At 45.7% G+C, this 23693-nt stretch overlaps 2 protein-coding genes across 3 annotated transcripts; one reads left to right on the forward strand and one right to left on the reverse strand.

Annotated features, from left to right (window-relative positions):
- Window positions 1-2182: 2182 nt before the first annotated feature.
- Window positions 2183-13426, reverse strand: mms19 (MMS19 homolog, cytosolic iron-sulfur assembly component; the record flags this gene model as incomplete). Of its 2 annotated transcripts, none has more annotated exons than XM_079182590.1 (31): window positions 2183-2323; window positions 2663-2763; window positions 2895-2954; window positions 3297-3461; window positions 3589-3671; window positions 4000-4186; window positions 4340-4396; window positions 4503-4609; window positions 4708-4834; window positions 4914-4991; window positions 5266-5368; window positions 5526-5625; window positions 5736-5891; window positions 6245-6406; window positions 6724-6821; window positions 6925-7006; window positions 7179-7304; window positions 7780-7849; window positions 7975-8129; window positions 8946-9084; window positions 9418-9495; window positions 9675-9749; window positions 9879-9965; window positions 10265-10326; window positions 10434-10562; window positions 11265-11334; window positions 11781-11855; window positions 12050-12135; window positions 12379-12479; window positions 12812-12860; window positions 13336-13426. In XM_079182590.1, 31 exons carry the CDS (start codon window positions 13421-13423, stop codon window positions 2293-2295), a joined length of 3087 nt encoding a protein of 1028 aa, XP_079038716.1. In that variant the 3' UTR covers window positions 2183-2292. The 2 variants fall into 2 exon arrangements, with proteins under 2 accessions (XP_079038716.1, XP_079038715.1); XM_079182589.1 differs by having other exon boundaries at window positions 4914-4985; window positions 13336-13423.
- A 591-nt stretch (window positions 13427-14017) lies between these two features.
- ubtd1b (ubiquitin domain containing 1b) lies at window positions 14018-23431 on the forward strand. The gene is made up of 4 exons (XM_079182798.1): window positions 14018-14752; window positions 18868-19095; window positions 19198-19355; window positions 19507-23431. The coding sequence occupies exons 1-4, from the start codon at window positions 14671-14673 to the stop codon at window positions 19846-19848; spliced, it is 810 nt and encodes a 269-aa protein (XP_079038924.1). The 5' UTR covers window positions 14018-14670; the 3' UTR covers window positions 19849-23431.
- The last annotated feature ends 262 nt before the right edge of the window (window positions 23432-23693 follow it).

A 23693-nucleotide genomic window follows, 5' to 3' on the forward strand; every position in this document is an offset into this window, starting at 1 on the left:
CTCGGAGAAGGTGTGATTTGTTTACACTGTTTCAATGTGCCAGCGTTAGTCATAGTTTGGGTGTTTTGAAGTAGGGTTGTGTGAGGTGCATCTATAGATGCAGACACAAGTACAGGAACAGCGGCAAAGCAATGCTGTGGATACGTTTTTTTTAGCAGCCTAAAACAAACCTACCTAAATCAATATCAGTTTAAGTGTACGCCACATTTAGAATATTTTTGCCAGATTTCTTCGCCCGGGGACAGACGAGTCCAACGGGGAACTGAAATCTTGTATCTTTGCTCTCGCCAAAGCCACCAGACTATTGAAAGTAGAAAAGTTATTTGATGTTTAACATGAGGATGCTGACCTGCTGCCGTCTCAATTGATTGTTTGAGTTATTGTGCGACTTTGGTCAGTTTGGATTCACAAAAGCCACACAATGACACCAACACACTTACCGATCAAGTCAGCGATAGACCAGCAACACCTGTGTGAGTAAAAGGTTAAGGCTTATTTAGCTTTGGCTAAATATAGCATGCACTTAAACTGTTATGGCTTTTTTAAAAGTAAGCTTTTGTTTTTAGGCGGCTTCAATACGTTTTGCTGACGTTCCTGTAAACGTTAAATTGCTTTACTTGTGTGCCGGTACTCACACCATCTACTGTAGGTACACGGAGAAGTACTGGAAGTACCTCATACTACCTCACTTCTAAACAGCCGAAGCACCTTTAATGTGCTGACGGTTTACAGATGAAATGCAGAATCTAGCAGCATTAATAAGAGACACCGTGTTGATCCGTGACTTCCTGTTAAGCCAGAGAGTTGAGGCCAGACCGTCTGGTTTTTATTGGTTTCCATTGTTCATGTTCACTGTGTTCGTGGGTCTTGATGAGGACAAACCCAAGTGTTGGTCCTGATATTTCAATAATTATCATGTTTTAAGGTTTACTACTTGTTGTGTGCCTTGTTTGGTTGTTCCGTCTTTAAAATGAGGCACTTTCAGGCACTGTGACATATAACACCAGATTTTTAATCCCCTTTCAGATTTTTGACCGCAACACGTTTGTATCATTAACTTACTGATGGATGGGTTGCATCTGTAGTTGCCATAGAAACATGACATACAGCTGTGATATGTGTAACCAATGGGAGCTGAGCTCCAGTTTGATTTCTTGTCTTTTTTGAATAAAACACCGGTTTGATATTTCTAGTTTGAAGTTCTTCACATGACGACATTTAAAGAAAAGACATTAAATGCATTTTGAATAATTACAAAGAAAGGTTTTAATGACATCTTAAATACTCTATTTCCTTGGCATCAGTTGGTGAGCGGTCCAAAGTCAGCCGACCGCACCGCAATGACTCGACCATAACTACGATGTCACGCCCGTATTTGTTCAGCTACTGAAACAAATACACCGCAGATGTTCATCATACTGCTCACATAACTTACAATCTTAAGTTCACGTACATTGACCTTGACATTGGTCTTTCATGATGCAAAATGACCTCAGTGGAGGTGTGATACATTTATTCACGCCGCCCCGTGAGCCAGCGGACGATTGGCACATCCACACGTTTCCAGGGCTCAACAGCCTTCTAGCAGCCGAAACTGTCAAAATGATCATGAAGTTTAAAAGAAAAAGAAAATGTTTCCCCCACAGTTCATGACATCATCATTCAGTGTGTGTGTGTGCGGTGCTTCCTCTCTTCATACGGGAGTTCACACAAACTATTTAACAAGAGCTATTTAGAATGTCAGAACTTAACTCTCACTAGATCCAAACAAGTTTGATTTGATTTTCAAAAAGGACGATACATTTCTTGATCATTTTGTTAGTTATTGGCAGAAAAGCAGCTGATAATAGTATTTTAACACTTTGGGGGATTTAAAATGCACTGGTGTTCCATTTTCTCCAATAGTAAGAAAGACAACAACGTACATGGGGTGTGTAACATTCTGAAAAACATTCTTTTTCACTGAGACAATGCTCCCAGTCGGTCCACATACTCGTATTTGTGCGTTCATGAAGATATAGACAACAAAAACAGTAAAAAGGGCGAGAAGATGAAGGGTTGAGGGGTTCTGGTTGAAAAGATGAGTCGGGGGGATGAAGAGATGCTGGACGATCCAAAGGAAGGGGAGTGTGTGTGTGTGTGTGTGTAGACGGGACCGAGGAGAGAGCGCTGTTGTGTGGATTGTGCAGCTTTGATCCTTGGTTCCAGGTCCAGGAGTTTTGACTTTCCCACATCTGTATTCTTCCAGGTTTAGGGAGGATGGGAGACTAGGGCTGTGTTTGAGGAGCAGAATCAACTTCCTCCAGGACTTCCTAACAGGAACCTGTGAGGAAGACGAGACAGAGACACCTTCTTGTGACGAACCAACTACAAACTGTTCATTTTGACCGTTAAAAAGATGCATTCCAAAGAACAGAACGTGAAGATTTGGGGCGTTTATCTGCTAATTTTCCACTTCTGAAGAGAATACAACCGTTCCTATTTTGTGTTTTCATTTCATTTCATTCCTTAGCATGTCAACACCTGGCTCACACAACAAACATGAGTGGGAATGAGCACATATACCAGAGTAACGAAGAACTCTGTCATGACGAATGTGATATTTAGTGATTCTAAATCTCCTCCAGCGTGTTCCCTTGAACGGCGGTATCTGCTCTCTTACCACTCTGCTCTTGCCCGAACCGCCTCCCTCCTCACCAGCCTCTTCCTGTCGTCCAGAGGCCGGGCCAGAGCTCGCAGCACCCGGGCCCGAAACGGCAAAACCTGAAACGGTAAAACATGCTGAAAGGAACCTAAAAAACAGTTTGTCCATAGAAATAATAATAATAATAATAATAATATAGTAATAGTCTCAACAAATCTGCGGTAGAGCACTATTTTCTATTGAGTTTTACCTCGTGCTCGGGGAAGCAGGAAATGGCGTGGATGCAACGCAGCGAGGCGATCCTTACGCTCTGCGAGAAACAAACAAAACATTTGTCAGAGCGAATCGACATGTTCACGCTACGTGATGAGCGGCCTCATCAGACCAATGAAGACAGCGCAGCACCTTTAACACAAGGAAGGAGCTGCTTGGTGTCTCTCTGTGTCAGTTTATTCTTTTTACATCACTTTCATGAAGCTTTTCTGAGATGTGGGTGCACATGCATTTGTAACTGCATCATACAGTAATACAATAAAAAAAGTATTTCATATGTATTCAACATATGACAAATGTATCTTTTGCCGCTCACAATCTTACCGATCGTGACGGAAGGATGAGTACAGAAAACACCGTGGCATGTCGCCGCACTAACCATGGCTGGACTGGAGGTGAGGGCCAGCAGCCTGCTGACCAGAGCCTCGAGCTGCTGGATGAGCGCCGGCGGCGGGTCGATGAGGACGGGCTCCAGACAGGACAGCGTGGACAGCTGGACGCTCTGGTCCGGACACAACAAGGCCTCCAACAGCAGAGACAGCAGCTGGACCGGGGCAATAGAAACGTGACACATTAATGCTGAAGCATTCCCCAGGTGCTCTACATTTTGAACAAAGTGTTACAGTATTTCGTGGTACCATCTGAAAATGAACGGTTTGCTCTCTACTCACCGCTGGTAGTTCAGTGACTTGAACCTGCTTGGGCAGTTTGTTGACAATGTTCGACAGAGCCTTCAGGTAGTTGGGCTTCTTCTCTGTAGAGGAGACATGAATAACATTAAAGTGATACCTAGGTATCTAAAACCTGAGACAGCCAGAGAAAAAGTCTAAAACCTGCTAAATAACAAGTGACTCATTTATTTGTTCTCTTCTGGAGATTTTACACGATGTCTTTCAAACAATCTGGTCTTTAAAAAAAATATAAAATGTTTTTGATGTACAAAGGCAATAAAAATGAACAAATAAAGGATAAACTGTTACGTACACAAGTGTAAAAGTAAAACATTTTGTCTGCTAAAGTGCTGTTTATGTGTTCATCGGCACACACGTCTGAATTATCTCTCATCACCAGCCTCCTCGTACCTTGCGGCGCAGCGTTGAAGCCCTGGACCAACTTGGCTGAATTCTCGCTGAAGAAGCGCTGGCGGTACATGATGCGAACATCGGCATGGCAACCGCGGTTCAGGATGTCGGCGGAGTCGCTCATCAGCAGACAGAAGCCGTCTGCTGCCGCCGGACCCAGAGCAGCATCGTCGAGCAGAGAAAAGAGCTTCAGAAACACACAGTGGGGGGGGGGATTACAAAACGTTTGTCCAGTTTATTTTGGCGTTGTGAACAGTGAATGGAAAGATTAACCTTGTTTTATTGGAACACAAGGTCCAACTGTATTTAAATGAGCATATTATATAGTTGCTGTGTTTACCTTGTCAGTCAGCGTTGTGAACAGAGGGTGGTATCGGAGAAGCAGAGCCTTGGCAACCTGGAGACAAGAGCAACTTTATTGCACTTGCTGCTTCTTATACTTATAACATGATACACTTCTGTTAAGTTACCAATCAACTTTTACAAAACAGTGGGACTCTTACCCAGAGCATGAGGGTGAAGGCCTGAGTGCGTACGGATGACGCCGCAGAGTCCAGCTCACTACACACTCTCTTCACGGTCCTCTGAATTAGGCTGTCGAGAGCATCGCCTGAAGAAGAAACCAAACCATCACGGAGACTTTTAGTTGACACGGTGAAGCTCTCGGTTTTGGAGGGAATACAATTTGAGTGAAGACCCTAAACTGACCCTGTGGTCTCTTATTAACCAGCCCAGCGAAGCACTTTGCAGCCGAGGTGTACGACAGCGGGTGGCTGCAGGTGCAGCTCATCTCCTCCAGCTCCGTCATCAGGAGATCTAACTGAGGCACCTCCACCTGAATGACACGCACAGCACTTAGAATACAGCTACGTTTATGAAAGAAGAAGAAATGTTGTGTAAGTGTGGAGACTCACACCGCGAGGCAGCGAACACACACATCCCAGGAGCAGACAAACCAGCTGAGACCGGCTCCATGAGTCCCCCGGCTGCTTCTGGGAAAACATCACAATGAGCACACTTTTTAAAGTTACAGCGAGATTAAAAACTGCTGCCAAGATAATCAAAATGAGTGGTGGGAAATATAGATGATATGAGGTATACGGATAATAATTCTGCGATACAGTTGCATCATTATGACACCGTCTTTAATGACAAAATAAAGTGTTTTTGTATCTGATTATCATAAACCGCACAGTGAGGGTGTGATATTTAAATAAAAGCCCCCAAAACACTCACTCATGTACACAAATCCATGCAGGTACAAACCTTGAGCAGCTGGATGTTTGAAGGGAACGAGTTGTCGGGCAAAAAGGAAACGTCACCATCCAGGAAGAGAGACACGGCCCTCGACGCCGTCTGTCCCGCCAGCCTGACGACAGAAACACCCCCAGAGGAAACCGCACAAACCTCGTTAACAACGCTCTGAATAGTACTTCAATCAATCTGAGACACGCACTAAATAAGAAAATGTGAGAAACAGACAGGAACTAGTAGTTTGTGTTTAAGAGATGAGAGTTTGTACTGACGTGGGCTGCAGCCTGGAGCAGGAAGTACTGATGACAGGGACCATGGCCGACAGGACCGCCTCCTCCAGAAGAGGACTACGACGACCAGGTGACCCCTCGCCTGACAAACATGAATAGGAAGCACGAAATGTTTCAATTCCAGCTGAAGTGATATGGGTAGACGAGGTAACCGGGGACATTGTCAGTATTTGTTGTTGAAGGACCGCTCACCCTGCAGCGCTGCCTGGAGCGCCAGAGACAGCAGGCGCGGGATGATGACGTCGTGGAAGCATCGCCCCGTCTCCTCGGAGTCCTGAACCTGCTCGGCTATTCTCTGGAGGCTATGACACGCCGACACCACCTCCTCCACGGAGAAAACGCCACTTCCTGAGAAAATAAGAAACACTTCTTTAGCCTGGGACACAAGATGCGTGTCATGCGATACAATGAAGTATCGGCTAGCAGAACCGACACTCACATTTCAGAATTTGATGGGTAACGTTACTGCGTCAAACCTCTGTGCTGCCTCACCTTCAGCTTTTTGTGTTTGGAGGCAAACTAATAGGGAACTATCTTAAGGTGCTTTAGCTATTGTATGTTGTAAAAGCCTTCAGCCTCAATATGGATCACTAAATATCAATTTATGAGAAAATGTTTAAATCTTCACACAATGGACTGTGACCCTGGTGAGGTGTCATCTATACCAAACCATCTAAAGCCATCTTTCCACACCGATGTACCTGTGTGTGCTGAGCTGAGGACCTCCAACAGGACAGGCGTGCTCTCCTGGACAACACTGGGTTGAGTGGACACCGCAGCCAGAGCCGACAAACAGCGCTGGCGCACTGCATGATGGGAAGGCTTCTCAGAAGCTGCTCTGTTGTCGTTTTGATCCATGGGCTCTGAACAATGGAGAGGAGAAGGTTTGCAAAACACATTCAGGAAGTGTCGGTCTGCTGAATGTGAAGTGGTGAATAAAAAATAAACATTAGCGGCGCGGGGCAATTACCTGTGCAATTTGTAATTTATTGGTAGGGTTTTATTTTCCTTTAAAATGTAAATATTTATCTTGATCGGTGTAAAAAAATACTAAATGAATTCACTGTGAGAGAAAGACATAAATCATGGAAAAATCCAGCTACTTTTTTACAAGCATTGTATAAACACATTTCTGTCTGGATCTTGTATCGTGCGTCATACTTTTAGTGCGTCCACTTACCAGAAAACATCTCCGTCTTTAGGCTTGGGATCAGTTTTGTGATAAAAGCTGCAGGGTGCAACCCCGCCAAGGCTCCGGCACACTCCACCACAGCAAGACTGGAGGCAGACACAGCACAAAGACTCAGACGGGCCTTCAGCAGAGACGTAGCGACACAGTATTACAGTAAGGACGACAGAGGAGAGGCAGATGGAAGCTGACCTGACTCCGTCGTCCTCCTCCGTCAGCAACAGTCTGGTCAGGTGATCTACAGCCAGCTCAACATCAGAGTCCAACAGCAGGCCTGAGAGAGAGATAGAGATAGAGATAGAGATAGAGATAGAGATAGAGATAGAGATAGAGATAGAGATAGAGAGAGAGAGAGAGAGAGAGAGAAGATTTGAAACCGTGCTGAATGTCGCACTACACCCGACTCAGCTGCAGGCTGTGGATGGAAGAGTTTTATCGCATCTCACCTGTCTGCTGCGCCAGTGAGATGAGCACAGAGGTGGCCGTGGTCTGCAGGCTGGAATTAGTCTCCGTCAGAGCGGAAAACACCATGCTGCACAGAGACGGACGGAAGGCTGAGAACACGCTCTCTTCTGATGTGGAGGGATGAAGCAGAAGAGAAGAAACAGAAGAGAAGAGTTAAAATCCTGTCTTTTGTCTCCATGGTTATACACAAACAGCACCTAAACACAGTTATGGTATTTAAATAACGAGCAAATAGTCCCTTTTGAAGTTCCTTTGTGACTGACTATCACAGTATACAGATACACAAACACACATTACCTCACAGTGCATCTGGAAAACTCAAGATTTAATGTCAAGAGACAAACTACAGCAAGCTTTTCATACTTGTCACCGTACAGGATACGCTCAAACACAAATCACAGCAGTGACATGAAACAGATGAGAAAATACAGATGTTGTCATTCTTTGTAGTATAAGTAGATGATTTGTATCATTATTTCTTGGTGTTTTAAGTGGACGCAGCTGTAAGACATGGAGGTCACACATGAGCGGTGTGGAGTTAAGATGTTGCTCTGAAGTCACACAACGATAAACAGAACTCACCGTTCTCACAGGTTCTTACTGACTGAACAAACCGCTGCACCACCTCCAGCAACGTTCGTCTGTGGGAACACTGCACAGAGAGAAAGGTCATGAGAAACGTTACCGACATCACCGCACAGAGAACATAAATATATGAATCAAAGATAGCCATAAAACCTAACTTACATTAAAACCAACCAACCATGAGGGTGTTACCTGCGCTCTGCTGTTGTACTGCTCCATGAGAGAGGGCATGACGGCGTCTGTGATGACGTGGCTCGCCCTGTTGGAGGCGCTGCAGGCGGCCTGCAGCAGCTTGGCGCTGGGCCACACCAGCTTCAGGTCCGGCTCACACAGGTGATGTTTGCAGTCTGGAACAACATCACACTTTCATTAAAAAAAACTAAAAACGTTTAAAAGTAGACGACTCACTGCATTACACTGGTATGTTAGTGACTTTTATCAAAGAAAGAGATTAAAAAAAAAGAGGAGAGGGGTTCCCTGGGATTAAGAGCAGGCAACACTAAAATACTCTGGTTTCATTCGTTCGGGTTCATTATCGTCTCCCATGCTGTTTCACTGGCTTTTGTTTTACCCTAAAGAGATTAACATTAACATTCAAACAGAAATGTGATTATCTTTGTCAGGTTTTGGGATGTGAAGGATTTCGGTCTAAAATCTAAATACGGATATCGGCCTTCAGAAATCAACCAATATTCCTCAAACCCCAAAGTCTACATCATTATTATAATCAAGAATACCTTCTCAAGAACTATAGATTTTTACATTTAGGTACTTATAAAAGTCATGAAAGCTGTGATGCTGGTTGATAAGTCTTCCTAACCATCCTCTGAGTCTAACATTGTATCTGGTTCACAGTTAACATGACAGTGGTCTACAAGCAGCTGGTTGAAATAAGAGAACTAAACAGTCACTATGGCAGAATGTGCTGCCTATCTACTAACCACAGTTCTTACTTAGTTCAGCCCTTTCTACAGCTACACACCCTCTCTCACCGCCTCAGTCACTCAATGCAGGTTCATTTTCTTTTCATGTATTTCACCTCTACCACTCTCGCGGCCTCTTTACCTTTCCTTCGACATGTTTTACACACTCCTGGAGTTCTTACATCCTTCCAATAAAATGCTTTTTCATATGCGAGCAAGCTCGATTTCACAACATTTCACCTTTGAGAACGAGATCCAGGAAGGTGCTGAGGGAGTCCTCAGAGTCAGAGTTGAGGACTGAACGAGACAGACAGGAAGTGAGTGCGGTAAGAGCGGCGAGGCCGGCAGACTCGATCTTCTCGCTCGATGTCTGAAACACCTGCAAGGAAACAACAAGAGGGTTTTAAATGGGTTGGTTCTTCAGATTGACAAAGAGGCGCTGACATTAACAGTTTGTTTACTTTGATCTAAGCGGTCGGACTGGAATGAAAAAGTGTATTTTGACACATTTCTGTGATTGATTTTGAAATTTAAATGAGTGATCTCAGCGCCTGGAGCATGAGTCATTCATCTCTTCTCTTGTTAAGAACAAAAAGTAAATACTGATGAATGTCAGCATCAGTCCAGACTTTGTTTGTCTAGGCTACACCGTAAAGACCCAGTAAAATCCCAAGTAGTATTAATGGTTTGTATACTTTTATCTCAAACAAACCTCTCTCCGCAGAGACGCCCACAGGCCCTCCTGGAACTCCGCTACGTCCTTATGTTCATATTGGGACACGGCAGCGACCTGAAAAGTATCCAGTGTGGTAAAGAGAAAGATAAGGAACCCTGCATCAACTTCAGAAGTTGTACATGAACCCTCCTGCTCTCTCTCAGCAGCTCCGCTGTAAGCTGTAATAAGTCACAGTGAATAATCCACATAATACAAACTTTAGGGAAATAGTAGAGATGAATAAGACTTCTCACCAGAGTCTGCAGCGAGTCCACCTTCGCACTCTGAACGTCCGAGTCCAGTTTCTCAATGATGAGAGGCAACAGAAACTGGAGCGGTGAAGTAATAAACACAACAACAAAAAAACTGTCTTTAGGCTGTATTAACAAAAAATGACGTTATCTAAAACAAGACCGCCGTTGCACCAAGAAGCTAAATGTAAATGTAAACGCTCCTACCTCTGCAAACCGTGGCGTCCCAGTGAGGACGTCCCTCAACATCTGGATGAGCTCCTCTCTGGTGATGCCGTGCGGGTCGTTGGGAGGCTGAGGAGGATGGATAATGAGAAGAGAATACACACATAGATCATAAATAAACCTACACGTGTTCGTGAAGAATGCCCTGATGCCACACAAAACCCCACGTCACGTTAGCAGCGTTGAGTCAACAAACTGTGACGTAGAAATGTACGCGAGCAGACGAGGAGGCCGACAGCGTGCTATTGTTTTTACAGAGTTAGCCTGAGGCCACAGGAAGTCGGTGATGACATTTCTGTCTGCTGCTCTCTCGCTCTGCTTTCAGGCAGTTCTCAGGCACAAAAGCAGCTGAGTAAACAGGGACTTACGGGGCTGAAGTCAATGGGGAAATAGCAGGACGTCACCTCGAACAGCTCCTCTGTGAATTTACCTGAGGACAGCGGACAGGAAATTAACAACATAAGAGTCGTGCTCGGACTGTGCAATGGATAGAGGGACAGAGAAAGATGCTGAATGTGCACACGTATGCGCTCTCACCTAGATCGTAACCTCGGAGGACGATGCTCCTGGCGATCTGGAAGGCTAGCAGGAGGTTGCGAGGGTCTCTCTCTCCGTCCATCGACTGGACAAAACCAAACACAAAGTCTGCCCCCAAACCCTTCAGCTCTGTGGACGAGAGAAACAGGAACACACAGTTTGGTTGATGTTCTGTTAGACTGCTGACAGATTTATCGGTTTTACACATAGTAACCGCCGGTTTGGAGGAATTACACCACATACCTCTTCCTGAAAAGCTGAGGAAGTTGTTAGGATGTAGGGCGTGAGCTACGAGTATGTTAAAGATTGCTTAGGCACAATAATACGTTGTGTTATAAACTCAGGAAAAAAAACAAGTAAATCTATGACCAGCGCTCAGCATCACATGAAAGGCTGGTCGTTTAGTTTTATTCCAAAATCTGAGGTCTGATGTTTATAAGACTCAAACTAAAAACTATAACCTCCAGATATGAACTTTTCAGAGGATTCATCAGCTGCCCGGTGCCATTTTCTGTTCAATCAATTATTTTCTTTCACCTAATCGATGGATACACAGTAAGCTATTATTTAAGTTCTGTTATTGTGTTTTCTTCTACTTTAGCGGGGAGACAGAGGTGAGGTCACATTGTTCCATCACACATGCAGAGGAAGCCGTCACAACTCTGTCCTGTATCACAGGGCCGGTGAGCGTCAACTAGAGAGAGTTCTGACTTTCTAAACTCTCTCTCTGCTGTTTTGGATTTCCTACGTTTTCAACACAGAAGCTTTGGGTTTTTTCTTCTTCTGCTAACTAAGCCACGGTGACTCAGACTCAAAGCTGGCATCTCTTACCGGCTTCTCTGGTCGCCATGAGGTTGATGAGCATGTTGTAGACGCACGCTCTCTCGGTCAGCATCAACGACTGGAGAAAAAGGAACAGACCATGTGAGCTCTTTACCCACAACACTCAGAATTAAACAACACTCTCATGAGCCAAGTTTACCAACAAAGCATACTTAATAGAAGAGGAAGTGCTTCACAGACATGCAGGGGGGGTAAAAAGAACAACATCATCACACGCTCGAAGGCTGCGTTCACACATCAGGGCTGTGCCTAAATGGCCCATTTGAGTGACTCTCGTTTGATTGACTCATTTGTTTTGAATGGCCCGTTGATCGCCGGTTACGTGATTGGATTGCACTTGTTGCAGCAGATGAATACTAGACTTGTACAGCAGGTTGATCAGCTGTCTTTGTTCCTCGTGAATAAACTGAACCGATTACGATTTAGAGCAATGATGTTCCGATTGGAAAATGTCGCAATGCTACGACTTTGACGTCACAATCATAACACAGTGTCAAGTCTCACCTGAACGTGAACATCCTGGAACAAAGACCTCAGCATGGACACAGCTGAGCCAGGAGGCAACACTGTACATTTTGTCTGGGGAGAAAAAGCATAAAACACACACAAAGTGCACATTGGTCTCCCTGCTCAACATCTGGAGCTTCTCAAAAGGATGCTCAAACCCTGCCAAGCAGCAACTAACGTGCAAACGTGGCAGTCAGTTCATCTTTTGCAGGATGTTTCAGTTGTCGTCGTCGTCACTGAAAATCCGTCGGGAGGCAAACACTCACCAGCGCTCTGAGCCCCTGTAGAACAGGCGGCGTGATGACGTAATGGTCCTTGAGGCGGTCTTCATAGAAGGCAATGAGCACTTCCACTGGGGAGAACAGAGACATGTTGATAAAATAGCACTCTTTTCATAGGTTGCATGCAGCTCCGCAAGACTGCGGGTTATTTTTGATAGATTGTCTGATTTGTTGGCTTTTCAATATTTCATATATCAGTCAAACAAGCCAACAATTATATGATGGTTTTGCACCCAAATAACAAAACAAACAAAACAAACAAAGAGTAAAGAAGAGAGTGGGATGATCTACAAAACATAGGAGAAGATGTGAACCTTCTCTCTCTGTGAGACCTCCATAGCAATCGTGTAACACGTCAGAGAGAAGCTGGACTCCTCTGGCTCGGGTGTGAGGCTGGACGCTGGTGAGGCTCAGTCTGAACAGGGAGGGACCGGAAGACGTTCATCATGACCAAATATTAACTCAAGAGTATGAAATGTGATGATTATCAATGAATGGGAAACCACAATATAGGGTGGATATCATTTTACATTTATATTAAAATAATACCATTCATGAGAAAGACCTCATATTTTCTTAGCTGGGTGACTTTGGCTAAATTAAATATATCATAATTCAATTCCTTCCACCTCCTTTGTCTAACACACACTAAACCAAATGAAGAGCACAACAGACAGAGGGACTTTTTACTAATACTACTACTGTTTATGTTATTGCTGTAATGTTGGCAACATCCTGATAGCTTACCCCAATGCCTCCACCAGCTGCAGTATTGTAAACTGTCCATCTTTGACACCTGAGCAGCAGAAAGCCAAGTTTAGTGAATCGTAGCAAAGCACTGATAAGATAGCTAGCTACAAACACGCGCAGAAAACAAGTGGTAGAACTGCAGATTAACTAACGACCTCGGCCGGGATCAAAGGTCTACAGTTCATTGACAGGATGCTTTGCTTCGGACACAAACGCAGCAGCTAGTTAGCACACTGGAGCATAACATATCACGCTGCTAGTCGAATGACATTACGAGAAAACGTTAGAGATACATTAAGTGTGTGCTGTTACCGTGATACAAGTGTCACAGTGAGTGTGTGTGTTTGTTTCATGAGGTTGTGACACCACACAGGATGTTGTGGCGCTAAGTTAGCTCGTAAACCATCCACGCCGTGTTGCACATCCTTGAAGCGGCAGCTCCGCAAGCTTCGACGGCGTGTTTTTCGCAACGAGGTGTTCTGCAATAAGTGTCGAAGCAAATATGAGGAAGACGTATTTACATGTTGCTGTGTCTTTGGCCTTGCTGTCCTGTAGTCCCGAGACAAATTCCTCCACCAGAGACAGCAGCAGGGTGCTGTCCGCAGCCATCGTGCCTCGGTAGCATGTAGTCTCAACTGAGACCACGCATGCGCGAAAAGTTAGGAGCGAGACGAAAGGCAAAAGTGACACATTTGACACAGCCTTTATAAAACAGGGCCGATATCGAACAATGCAGTGTTACGTAGAGGCCATTGCGTTAGGCGTGTGTTGCTTGAAACTGAAATGTTTTCTGAATGTTGAAATGAAAACCGAACATTAGTTTTTGGTGCTGCCTTCAGGTGCTGTCCGAATTCTCAAACTCAGCAAAGAGTAGACTGATATTCGTGATGTACTTCCCGACACCGTCTCCCCTTACACTGAGACACAGTGTGCTCGCTTTTTTACTGTTTGCAGTTTTTAATGATTCATTACAAATATGACTCAAAGCAAGAAACATAGTAGCTATGCGATACCTTCATCCGTGTCGAATGCATTCGCAGTCTCGCCCATTCATAATTGCGTTTCGTCCTGACGTAAGAGAACCCAGCACCTGCCTGCGTGCATACGCGCAGGCGTAAAAAAAAAGTTCTGCTGCGCGAGCTCCACCGCTCGTCACCTTCTTACCAGCGGTGAGGGGAGTAACGTTTTGGGGGGATTTAAAGAAAAACAAGCTGGAAACAGCGGCAAATAATTGAAGTGGTATACGGACGTCTGCGAGAAGCTGCGACCATCAACCGCATTTGGACGAAACTCAACATGCAAATGATCACGAGTGCGCGGAAGTTTGTGTTTACTGGTGTTCTAGTAGCTAGCTTGTTGGCCCTGTTAGCTTGTTAGCGAGGAAAGGTGCGCGCTGTGTGGAACGCTGGACTTCACATTTCACAACTAGACCAACTTAGCAGGCAAGTTAGACGACTGACATGTTGCAGTTTGTATTGTAACATTTAAACAAACTGTTCGGTTGCTTGCCGATTTGTCAAACTCTTGTAACGTTAGTGCGGGCCACGAGCTTTGAGTCTCGTGGGGTCGTGTCACACTCAAACAGCTCTGATACGTAAAGACAGGAAACGCATAGTAAGCCTAGATCTGAATGGTATAACAGTTATATATTTATTTATATATCTATATGTATGCGTTCATCGCTATTAAACATCCGCGTGTTCCCGTCCTTGCCGCCGCCTCGGGTGACCTATAGGCTTGCAGCATCGGACCAGCGACCCGTCCTCTTCATCGGACCTGGTTCACAGTCTTCTGCCGCGATGGGCCCCCTGTTCCGCTAGTGCCACGCGTGGAAACAATCCGCAGCCCTCTGAACCATGGGAGGATGTGTGGGGAGATACTGGGAAGGCTGGGAGGACACGCAAAGCCGAGGCTCGTCCAGGAACGGTGGACGTGGAGGTAAGACATACCAGCGTGTGGATGTAGTTGTGAGAGGGGCTTCAACTAAATCACAACACACGTCATTCTTGCACCACCGCTGCTCATACTGTCCACCTAAATGTACTTCTATGCTAAGTGAAGGCATTGCTAAAAACACGCACAACTGTCCAGTTCTGCATTAATTGCATGTGTTGCACAAAACGCACACAGCACCTGCAAGAAGGTGGTGGAGACTCACTGGTGTCCAGCTGCATTTCACTCCCTGTGTCTGACTCCGATGCATCTCAAGTGACCACTTGTGATTGTTTTTCAACCTCCTTGCTCACCTTTTTTAGGTTGTTCCGTGGAGAAACCCGTCTGCCCGCTGAGCAGAAGGACAGAGGCTGTCCGTCTCCATGGTCAGGGATCCATCTGCATTCACAGTGCGCTTCATATCTTTAACGGGCATGCTCACATTAATGTGGATTGATTTAGATGGCGAAATAAATAACGCGTAAGGACATCGGCTGGAGTCTGGAGAAGCGTTCTTAGTTGTAAATGTAAATGCAGTTCCACCCTTGGTGTAACTCTCTTGCATTGTTTAATTTGAGCACCTAGATTAACTCTGCGATGGCAGACGCTCTATTGACAGAGATTAGGACCCAATTCACCCACGCCTCCTACGCCTACATTTGCCAGACGTCGCATCTATAACGAGGCCTGCAATTTGCTAACCCCACCAATTTCAAGCCTCACACTTAATCTGACGACGGTAGGCTATTTTACAAGTGGTATGTATGTATGGTGGCTCTGTGAACACCGTATCGCACCGACGTTTTGATGCGGACAGAGTGACCAAGCAGGAGTCTGCCGTCACTGTAAAATGGCAACACTGAAGCGGAAGGTAACGCCGGTTCTTCGGAGTTGCTGATCTGTGGATTATTCACATCGGGGAGGTCGTGTCCATTAGTTACTTACCTTCCCGGAAGATAACATTCCTCCAGAGATAAACACTGGCCCGCTGCCACGTTTTTTTGTCCTCTTGCACTTGTCTTTGATACTGACGGATGGAATTTGGATTGCTGCTTCAGCACTTAGCGAGAGCAGATGTTCTACGTGCAACCAGACTAAACTGAGGGACGCAGGCGCCGGACGGCTGATCTGGCAGACGTTCTGAATCTCTGCATAGTTTCGACCCCAGACAACAATGTCGGCGATGTTGCTTATTGGGACTATTAGAGGAGTAACAGACCTGCAGCAGGTTTATGAATGTTGTCGTAATGAACTCATTAAAGATGAGGAAACAACATCTAGGCTCCCTCTGAGATGTGGTGAAGTCTCTCTGGGGTCAGTCAGTTGGTCAAATGTACCGGACACTCCCACAGTTAAACAATTACAAGAGACGTTACTGAACTCAGAAGTAAAATGGTGGAAGTGATTTAGTTAGAGACGAAGTTCCCTTTCGTTGGGACTGTTTTCTCGTGTCTGTTGTTCATTTGGATGCAGGTTCTGTCCCTTTCATTTCCTCCCAACATTACTGATGGAAAGTCTTTTTTCCAAAAGGAATTGTCTCGAGTTTACATCAGAAAGCCAGGACGTTGTGGAGAATGATTCCAGCTTTGTGCATTAGTGTCAGGGATTTAGACGTTTCTTTCCTCCCCTGGCCACATGGCCATGCTCCAAAATGAACATCTGATATCGATTTTTTTCGAATATGACCTTCAAAAATAATTTGTCTTTCTGTGTTTCCTGCCAAAGTGGCCGACGGATAGACTATTTCAAGTTCGAGCCTTCACGGCCAAGGTTCACCGGGTTTTTGGCAGCGGTGGTGAGTCCCCACCCTGATTGGTATCAACAGACATTCCCTGCTAGACCACGCTTCATTCAAAAAGAACAAGTCTCATCATGTCCCGCTGAGTCACTGACGGGTTTCTCTAACGGGACCCGATCGGCCCGGTTTGACACACCCACATGCAGACAGACGGCCCTGTGAGAGGAAGACGTCAAACACAACAGCTCGTGGTGTCTCTACTGTGGGGCTCAATTGATTTCACTTCCGCCCAAACAGTAAAGACTTTGTCCTTCGATTTATTTTGTGTCACTGCATCCGAGGCAACGTAGAGGTCTACCACGCGCTGGTACGGTCGGTGTTAAAAACACTGCAAGTGAAATATGTAGTGATTTCTTGTCAGTAATCACTAACGGGAAATATTTCTGAGAATGTTTCCAAAAGTAACGTTATGGATGCTACACAGGACTTTATCTGCAGTTGCAGAATGCTCCGTAGCGGTGATAAGACTTTGACTGCAGGTTTGACTGCATGTGTAAATGCTCGTGTGCCCCGAGGGGAAGACACTCGTACGTGGATTCAGTCCGTGTCCGGTTGAAGAGTGATGCACTAATGTCTGCTTTAAAAGAGGAACACAGAAAAACACCCCCCACGCTCATTATTTGCCTCATGTCGGGGGGGGGATGTGAGAGGGCTGCTGGTTGTCTCTGCAGGGCCAAAGACGCTTTATTTTCCCAGACGCAGGTAATCTAACAGCCACCTATGCTTGTTGCTGTGTTCGCGTCCTAGAGACGACTTCCTGATCCCCGTACTTTCATTATGACGTATTTCTGGTGCCGGACCGTTTTCATGAGTCCAGCTGGATGAAGACATATTGCGTCATGCGTCTGCTCTGCAGTGCGTTGTGTCTCTGTTTCGGTGGGCTATTTGTTGAATCATTTCCTTTAGTCACGGCCCGCTTTTCACACACACGCATTCCACCGAGGCACACTTATTTCCATACTTTTTATTTGTATTTCTACATCTTGTTTGTGCAGCGTTGTCTCATCATAATTTGTGGATTCATTCCGAGTTTAGATTACTTTTTATTCTCTTCAAAGAATCCTGATTTGCAGGAGCGCACAGTGCAAATACATGGCTAAAACTGGATTACTTTTAGATCTGCAGCCATTAGTCAATTATTTTAAGGTCAAACATTTAATGGTTACAGCCTCTCGAATGGGAGCATTCGCTGCTTGTCCTCTGCTTTTATCTTCCAGTAAACTGGAGAGACATTTGATGATGTCACCATGGACTTCTTTTTCTCTATTTTCTGATGTTTTAATAAAGCAGACAGTTAATCCATTAATCGAGAATAAAATCGTCAGATTAATAAATAATGAAATGAATCGTAAATTGCATGTCTCTCAGTTTGAAAACCTCTCGTCCAGTTTATGTGCGTGTACCCGTGTGTCTTTATATATATGGACCACATTAGGATAGATATTTAAACCCAACTCGCCGTCTTCGTAGACGCCACACGTCCATTCCCACTTTGGCTAAGTGGTAGTGAGGGAGCCCCTCTGCGTCACTCCAGGTGCTAATCCTACACCACCCCGTGTCCTCCGAATTACTCCTCCTAAGCCGCTTGCCCTATAAATAATTGGTTTGAACAGAAACGCAACCTCTTGGATGCGTACTGTCTCCTTCATACTTCATACATACATTTTCCACTCCTCAGTGAGTGGCGTGTCTGCCTCTCAGCCGTTTGCAAGTATAAAGTTAGATTAAAGATGTTTCTTAATACATTAACAACCATTACAAAAAAAAAAAAAATAGGACTTCACCTCAGCCTATTCAAATTACTACCAATAGTGGGAAATGCCACACTAGACAATTGCAGGTATGGTAAATTGCTGGTTCAGTATTATAAGATGTTTGACTGAATGGTGATCAGAAATGTTAGTTCCCTGCCCTGATGCTCTGTGTTTGTGACCCTCGGGCCTCCACTAACATAAGTGCTCGACTGGCCTTGTGTTAATATTGAATGGTGGGAAACAACGGTAAGGTGAATCGGAAGGTTGAGGCCGCACGTGCTTCATGCATATTGCAAACTCCGAATGACCTCCTAATTTTAGATTAGGGTGACGTAGCGCGGCGGTGCGGGGGTGTGATGTTCTCCGTCTCTGGTGACGGCTAGCGGTTCTCTCTGCTGCCAGCTCGGTTTAGGATATGCGTGAAGATATGAATGAATATCCAATCCTGTTTGTCCCCCAAAGAGTTCCCCGGGAAACAGCGGGGTACTGTACCGCACTTGTTGTGGACCGTTTTAACAACCAAAAGGAATCGGAGTATTTGACGACTCGCCCCCCCCCCACTGTCGCAGGACGCAACGAGCCTCTGAAGAAAGACCGTCCCAAGTGGAAGAGCGACTATCCGATGACCGAGGGCCAGCTGCGGAGCAAGCGCGACGAGTTCTGGGACACGGCGCCGGCCTTCGAGGGCCGCAAGGAGATCTGGGACGCCCTGAAAGCCGCGGCCGTGGCCTTGGAGGGCAGCGACCACGACCTGGCCCAGGCTATAGTGGACGGGGCCAGCATCACGCTGCCACACGGTGAGGACGGGGGGGGAAAAAAGGCGTGGATCTTACATTACATAGCTTAAAAGTCACGGAAAAATACAACCCGTCATGTTTTTGTTTGACACCCTTCTCCAGGAACTCTCGCAGAGTGCTACGACGAACTGGGGACCCGCTACCAGCTGCCCGTCTACTGCTTGGCTCCGCCTGTGAACCTCATCTCAGAGCGCAGCGACGACGACCCCAGTGATGGCCCCGAACCTGCTGTGGCGCCCAAGAAGGAGTTCCAGCTCAAGGTACTGTGACACAAGCATCCTTAAAGACTCGCCTGGTTGTCTCTGTAGTTTTTTTTTAAAGGTAACCAACCAATTAAACTCTGTTTTGAGCTGTTATTTATGTATTTTTTTTTGTCCGTGGTTAATCTTCACGCTCCCCCGTCCGCTGCAGGTGCGGCTGTCCACGGGCACGGACCTGCGCCTCAGCGCCAGCATGGCCGACACCATCGGGCTCCTGAAGAAGCAGCTGCAGGCCCAGGAGGACATTGACGCCGGCCACCAGCGCTGGTTCTTCTCCGGGAAGCTGCTCACGGACAAGACGCGGCTGCAGGACACGAAGATCCAGAAGGACTTTGTCATCCAGGTCATCGTCAACCCGCAGGCCCTCCGAGGCCCCAAGCTGTCACCCACCACCACCCCCACCATCACCCCCACCACCACCCCAACCAACACCCCCACCGCCGCCCCCACCGCTGACGATGACGCCTCCTCGCCTACGTCTACGCCTGAATGACCACGGACTAAGAGGACGGACGGAGGGATGGTGGGCGGCACACACTTAAAGACCAGAGCTGCCTCCTATTGCTGGATAACTTTTTTGCGATCGTACCGTGGAGGTACAAAACTACTGCGGGGCATAAAACACGAGGGAGAAAATCATGAAAGTACTGCTCTCTTTCATCTACCATGTGTCATTGTATTTTGTCTTGTGCTGGTTTCGCTCTTTAAGTGGATCCAGTCACCACCGCTGACTCTGGAGGTCCTCGTCCCCCCTGCCTCTGAACCATCTCGAGTTAAAAGCAGAACTTCTTGTCATGCAGCCTTTTCGACCACATACAGAATGTGCACATCATGCTGCACGTGCAGACTCCGCCGCTGCACTTTTTTTTTTTTATCTGCACTAACGCTAACTTAAGTGCCAATGGAAGAAACGTAGAGGCAGAGAGGCGTTAGTGTGGTTCTAAAGCACATTTCTATATGACGCCCGTGGACTTCTGTTCTCCACAGAAACACGAAGGGAAGGCAGATACTGAGAGACTTTTTTTTTTTTTTCCTTTCTTTCTTTCTTTTCTCGAGGAAACAATGTAAACTGAGCTTTTTTGCACATTTTGAAGATTATTACTATACTTTCGTGGTAGTTTGTGTGCCTTCTACAAGACGAAACAAAAAAAAAAAAGGGGTTACTGTCCGGCTAGTTTTACCGCTAGGCTAAAGCCTTCTGTAGTTTTTTAGATTCAGGAACTCGTAGATCAACCCAAGCTATAACCGCTGCCTTTTTTTGTTGTTTTAAACGATTTCATGAATCCTACAGACAAAACATCTGGCGCGTGTGTGTGTGTGTGTGTGTGTGTGTGTGTGTGTGTGTGTTGGGGCGAAAGTAATGTGTGTTTGGCGACTATGATGACTTTGCAGTTCGATGTAGTTCACAGAGACGAGACTGTTTCCCCGGTCATAGCTTTGCAGTCAAATCATGTCATTTTGTATAGGGAAAGAGTATTCTCCCATGTAAAGATAATGGTCTTAAAAGCCGCATTGTTGACCATTTAATGACCCCCCCACACCCCGTCCTCTAGGGGGCAGCAACACACAAGCGCCGTCGACTCAGGTGTTGGTTCTCAACGGAGCCGGCAGTACAGGAAGTCTTTAGTTTCAGTGTTAATATCAAGAAAGATGACTTAAAGGGACGCTATGATTTGACAGCATTAAAAGTAGACCTCTTTCTGGACGAGTGACAGTCATCACCTTTTTATTTATTTTTTTCATTTTCTATAAAGTATCATTTCACAGCAGGCTGTACCGCTGCGTAGACGTCAGAGCTTTTGTGTGGAGTGACGCTGTTCGTGACAACTCCTCCAAACATTTGGTGGCCGTCCGGCTGTTCACTTGCTTGAGCACAAAACATTAAAATGAACCACTTTTAGTGTGTTTTTAAAAAAAATAGCTGTCCGGTGAGTTCTCCAGGTGGGGAAGTGGCTCATTCCCTGAATAAAATAAATATGAAGCTAAAGATAGAAGATTAACTTTAGTCTTTGAACAAGTCATTTTGTTTTTAGCCCGTATATAGCAGCGCAGCTGCAGTGACTGTGACTGATCGCTGTTGCACGGTGAAGATAATTGTTTTGAGTTTGTTCCTCCAGCGGCTGCCAGAGGACACAAACACAATTGCCTTGAATTAACGCCGGCCGCTCGTAGCCAAAGCTCCCATCAGGCCTGACGGTCTACGTGGTGAAACATCGTGGCTCCATTCACGCTGCAGCTCAAATGGCACACTTTAGATATACCACACATCCCCCCCGTCACATGTGTTTGACATATCGGATGTTTTGTCCGAGCACTGTGAACATTAAAATATCCCACGGTTTGACTCCATGGCAGCTTTTCTTCTGGAAACGGGTCAAACAAATTCCCCCCATTTCAAGTCCAAGTTTAGACATTTCCAAGATTTCTGAGGCGGTTCAACCGTCCGGATAGAACAGCAAAGTGTCCGGTTGCTCGTCTGATCTTGACTCCACTAACGGAATGTAATCTGTCAGGACAGACGTCTTGTTTTCCGTGACCTTTGGTGGCCTGGACCTTACATTTAGTATGTTTCATCTTGAAAATGTTTTTAGAACAAAATGATTCTAGTGAATTTGAGAAACTTTAATTTATTAAAATTATTTTCGTAATTTTATATCTAACCAAGTTGTGAACCTTTTCAAACAAAAATCACTTCCTTTTTTTTGTGTGGAATTCAAACCACATGTATTCTAATCTTTACTCGGCGTCTCCTATGACTGTCACTTCCGGGTCATGTCAGTGCCCCATTCGGGTTACATCCCAGAATAGAGATTCAGGTTCAAGGTTGAGAATCCAGACCTGATCTGTGAGTACATCCTGTTCTGTGTTCTCAAAGTCGAGTGTTTTGTTTGTACACACTAGCCTGTAGCTTGATGCTCATTGTTTTGATTCACCGCTCTTGTTGCACAATTCTCAAGCAGTATGATCGGGGGGGATTAAGCCATCAGAGTAAAACCTGAGCCACGGCTCACCATGTCGCAGATGTTTAGATAAGAATTCAAATTGTCTCTTTTCCAGTTTCAGCCTTGAGGCTCATCACAATCACCCTTCCATTGTTTGTCCTTGTGGGGATGTTTCTCAGCCCGTCGTACGCAAACTTGAATCAGCGTTTCTCTCTGTATGTGCAATACTATAGACACAGACCTCACTTTGTTTTTGTTGTGTTCTTCTGACGCTACAGGCTTCATAGAGCACCAGCTACCAGCAAAGAAATGTCAATCCACAGATCCACTAGGGTCTGATAATCAGGTGCCTCCGTCAGCCCCTTTTTAAATGCTCATGTGTTGTTTTTGTTGTCACTTTTTAAATGTATTCCAAGCTGTCGTCTTCAGGTGGGCTCTTGCCTTTCGTAGAATAAATATCTCAACCTTAAAAACACACAACTTCTCTCCTCCCCAGCGTCCATTTAGCGCCTCGGCTGTGACGGTCTGTGTCATTGAGCCTCGGGTCTGTTGACGACTTGTATCTGCGGCGTCTCCTGTTACAGCCTGAGCTGTGGTGGGCTGCTCGTCCTCATGTGGCTGTCTGTCTGTCGCTGGGCTCGCACAGAGTTTATCTCCAAAGCAGTGGCCCGACATATTACTGCAGTGTGACAGGGCTCAAAACCAATCCCTATGATCTTCAATAAAGAGGGATTATGCTGTTTCCCTTTCATGTGCTATGGAACAAGATGAGATGGTTGAAGAACCGCTCTCTCCCAAATAGTATCTCAAGTAGCCAGATGGAAGTTAAGCCGATTCGTTTCCTCCACTCCCCCCATCACTTCTCTTTGGAGAAGAGTCTCCTGGTTCCAGTGATGGTCAGATTCTCCTTTTTAGTGCATCACATCTAGGACCGGACTCGTGTGTCCTCCTGCCTTTCCAGCCTCCAGTTAACAGTGACTGGAGAGAGACCGAAACCACAGCAGAGAACAAAGGATCTGTTATTTCCTCCAGCTGTTTTCTTATCTTACCTTTTTCATTCGTCAGCCTTGAAAAAAAGCTAACGGTGCACCTGCGCTCGCTTGCGTTGAATTAGCTCCCTTAAAGCTGTGAATTTCACTCTAGGGTGTCTCCAGCAATTTATTGTCCAAGTTACAGTTTAAGCCCGCTGGCCCAGCCTGCAAGTTCCGCCTCTCATCTTAGTAAAGATTAAAGGGGAAGTTGTTAATATTCACAAGAAGATATATTTTTTAGAGCGTTTAAGAGGAGACATTAATGCTTCCTCTCCTTCCCTCATATCTTCCTGCTCAGTGGAGGGAGTTTGCTTCTTTCTTCATTCACTTGTCAGTTTTAGTATTCTAGTGTTTTCCACAGTCGG

The sequence above is a fragment of the Pholis gunnellus genome, assembly GCF_910591455.1.
Source record: "Pholis gunnellus genome assembly, chromosome: 21".
Lineage (NCBI taxonomy): Eukaryota > Metazoa > Chordata > Actinopteri > Perciformes > Pholidae > Pholis > Pholis gunnellus.

What these genes read in the sequence shown, in the direction of transcription:
- ubtd1b (XM_079182798.1), top strand. Translation starts at nt 14,671, where the DNA reads ATGGGAGGATGTGTGGGGAGATACTGGGAAGGCTGGGAGGACACGCAA. An exon ending in CAGCATCACGCTGCCACACG is followed by an intron (nt 19,096 to 19,197) that starts GTGAGGACGGGG and finishes ACCCTTCTCCAG; the next exon opens with GAACTCTCGCAGAGTGCTAC. An exon ending in AGAAGGAGTTCCAGCTCAAG is followed by an intron (nt 19,356 to 19,506) that starts GTACTGTGACAC and finishes CGTCCGCTGCAG; the next exon opens with GTGCGGCTGTCCACGGGCAC.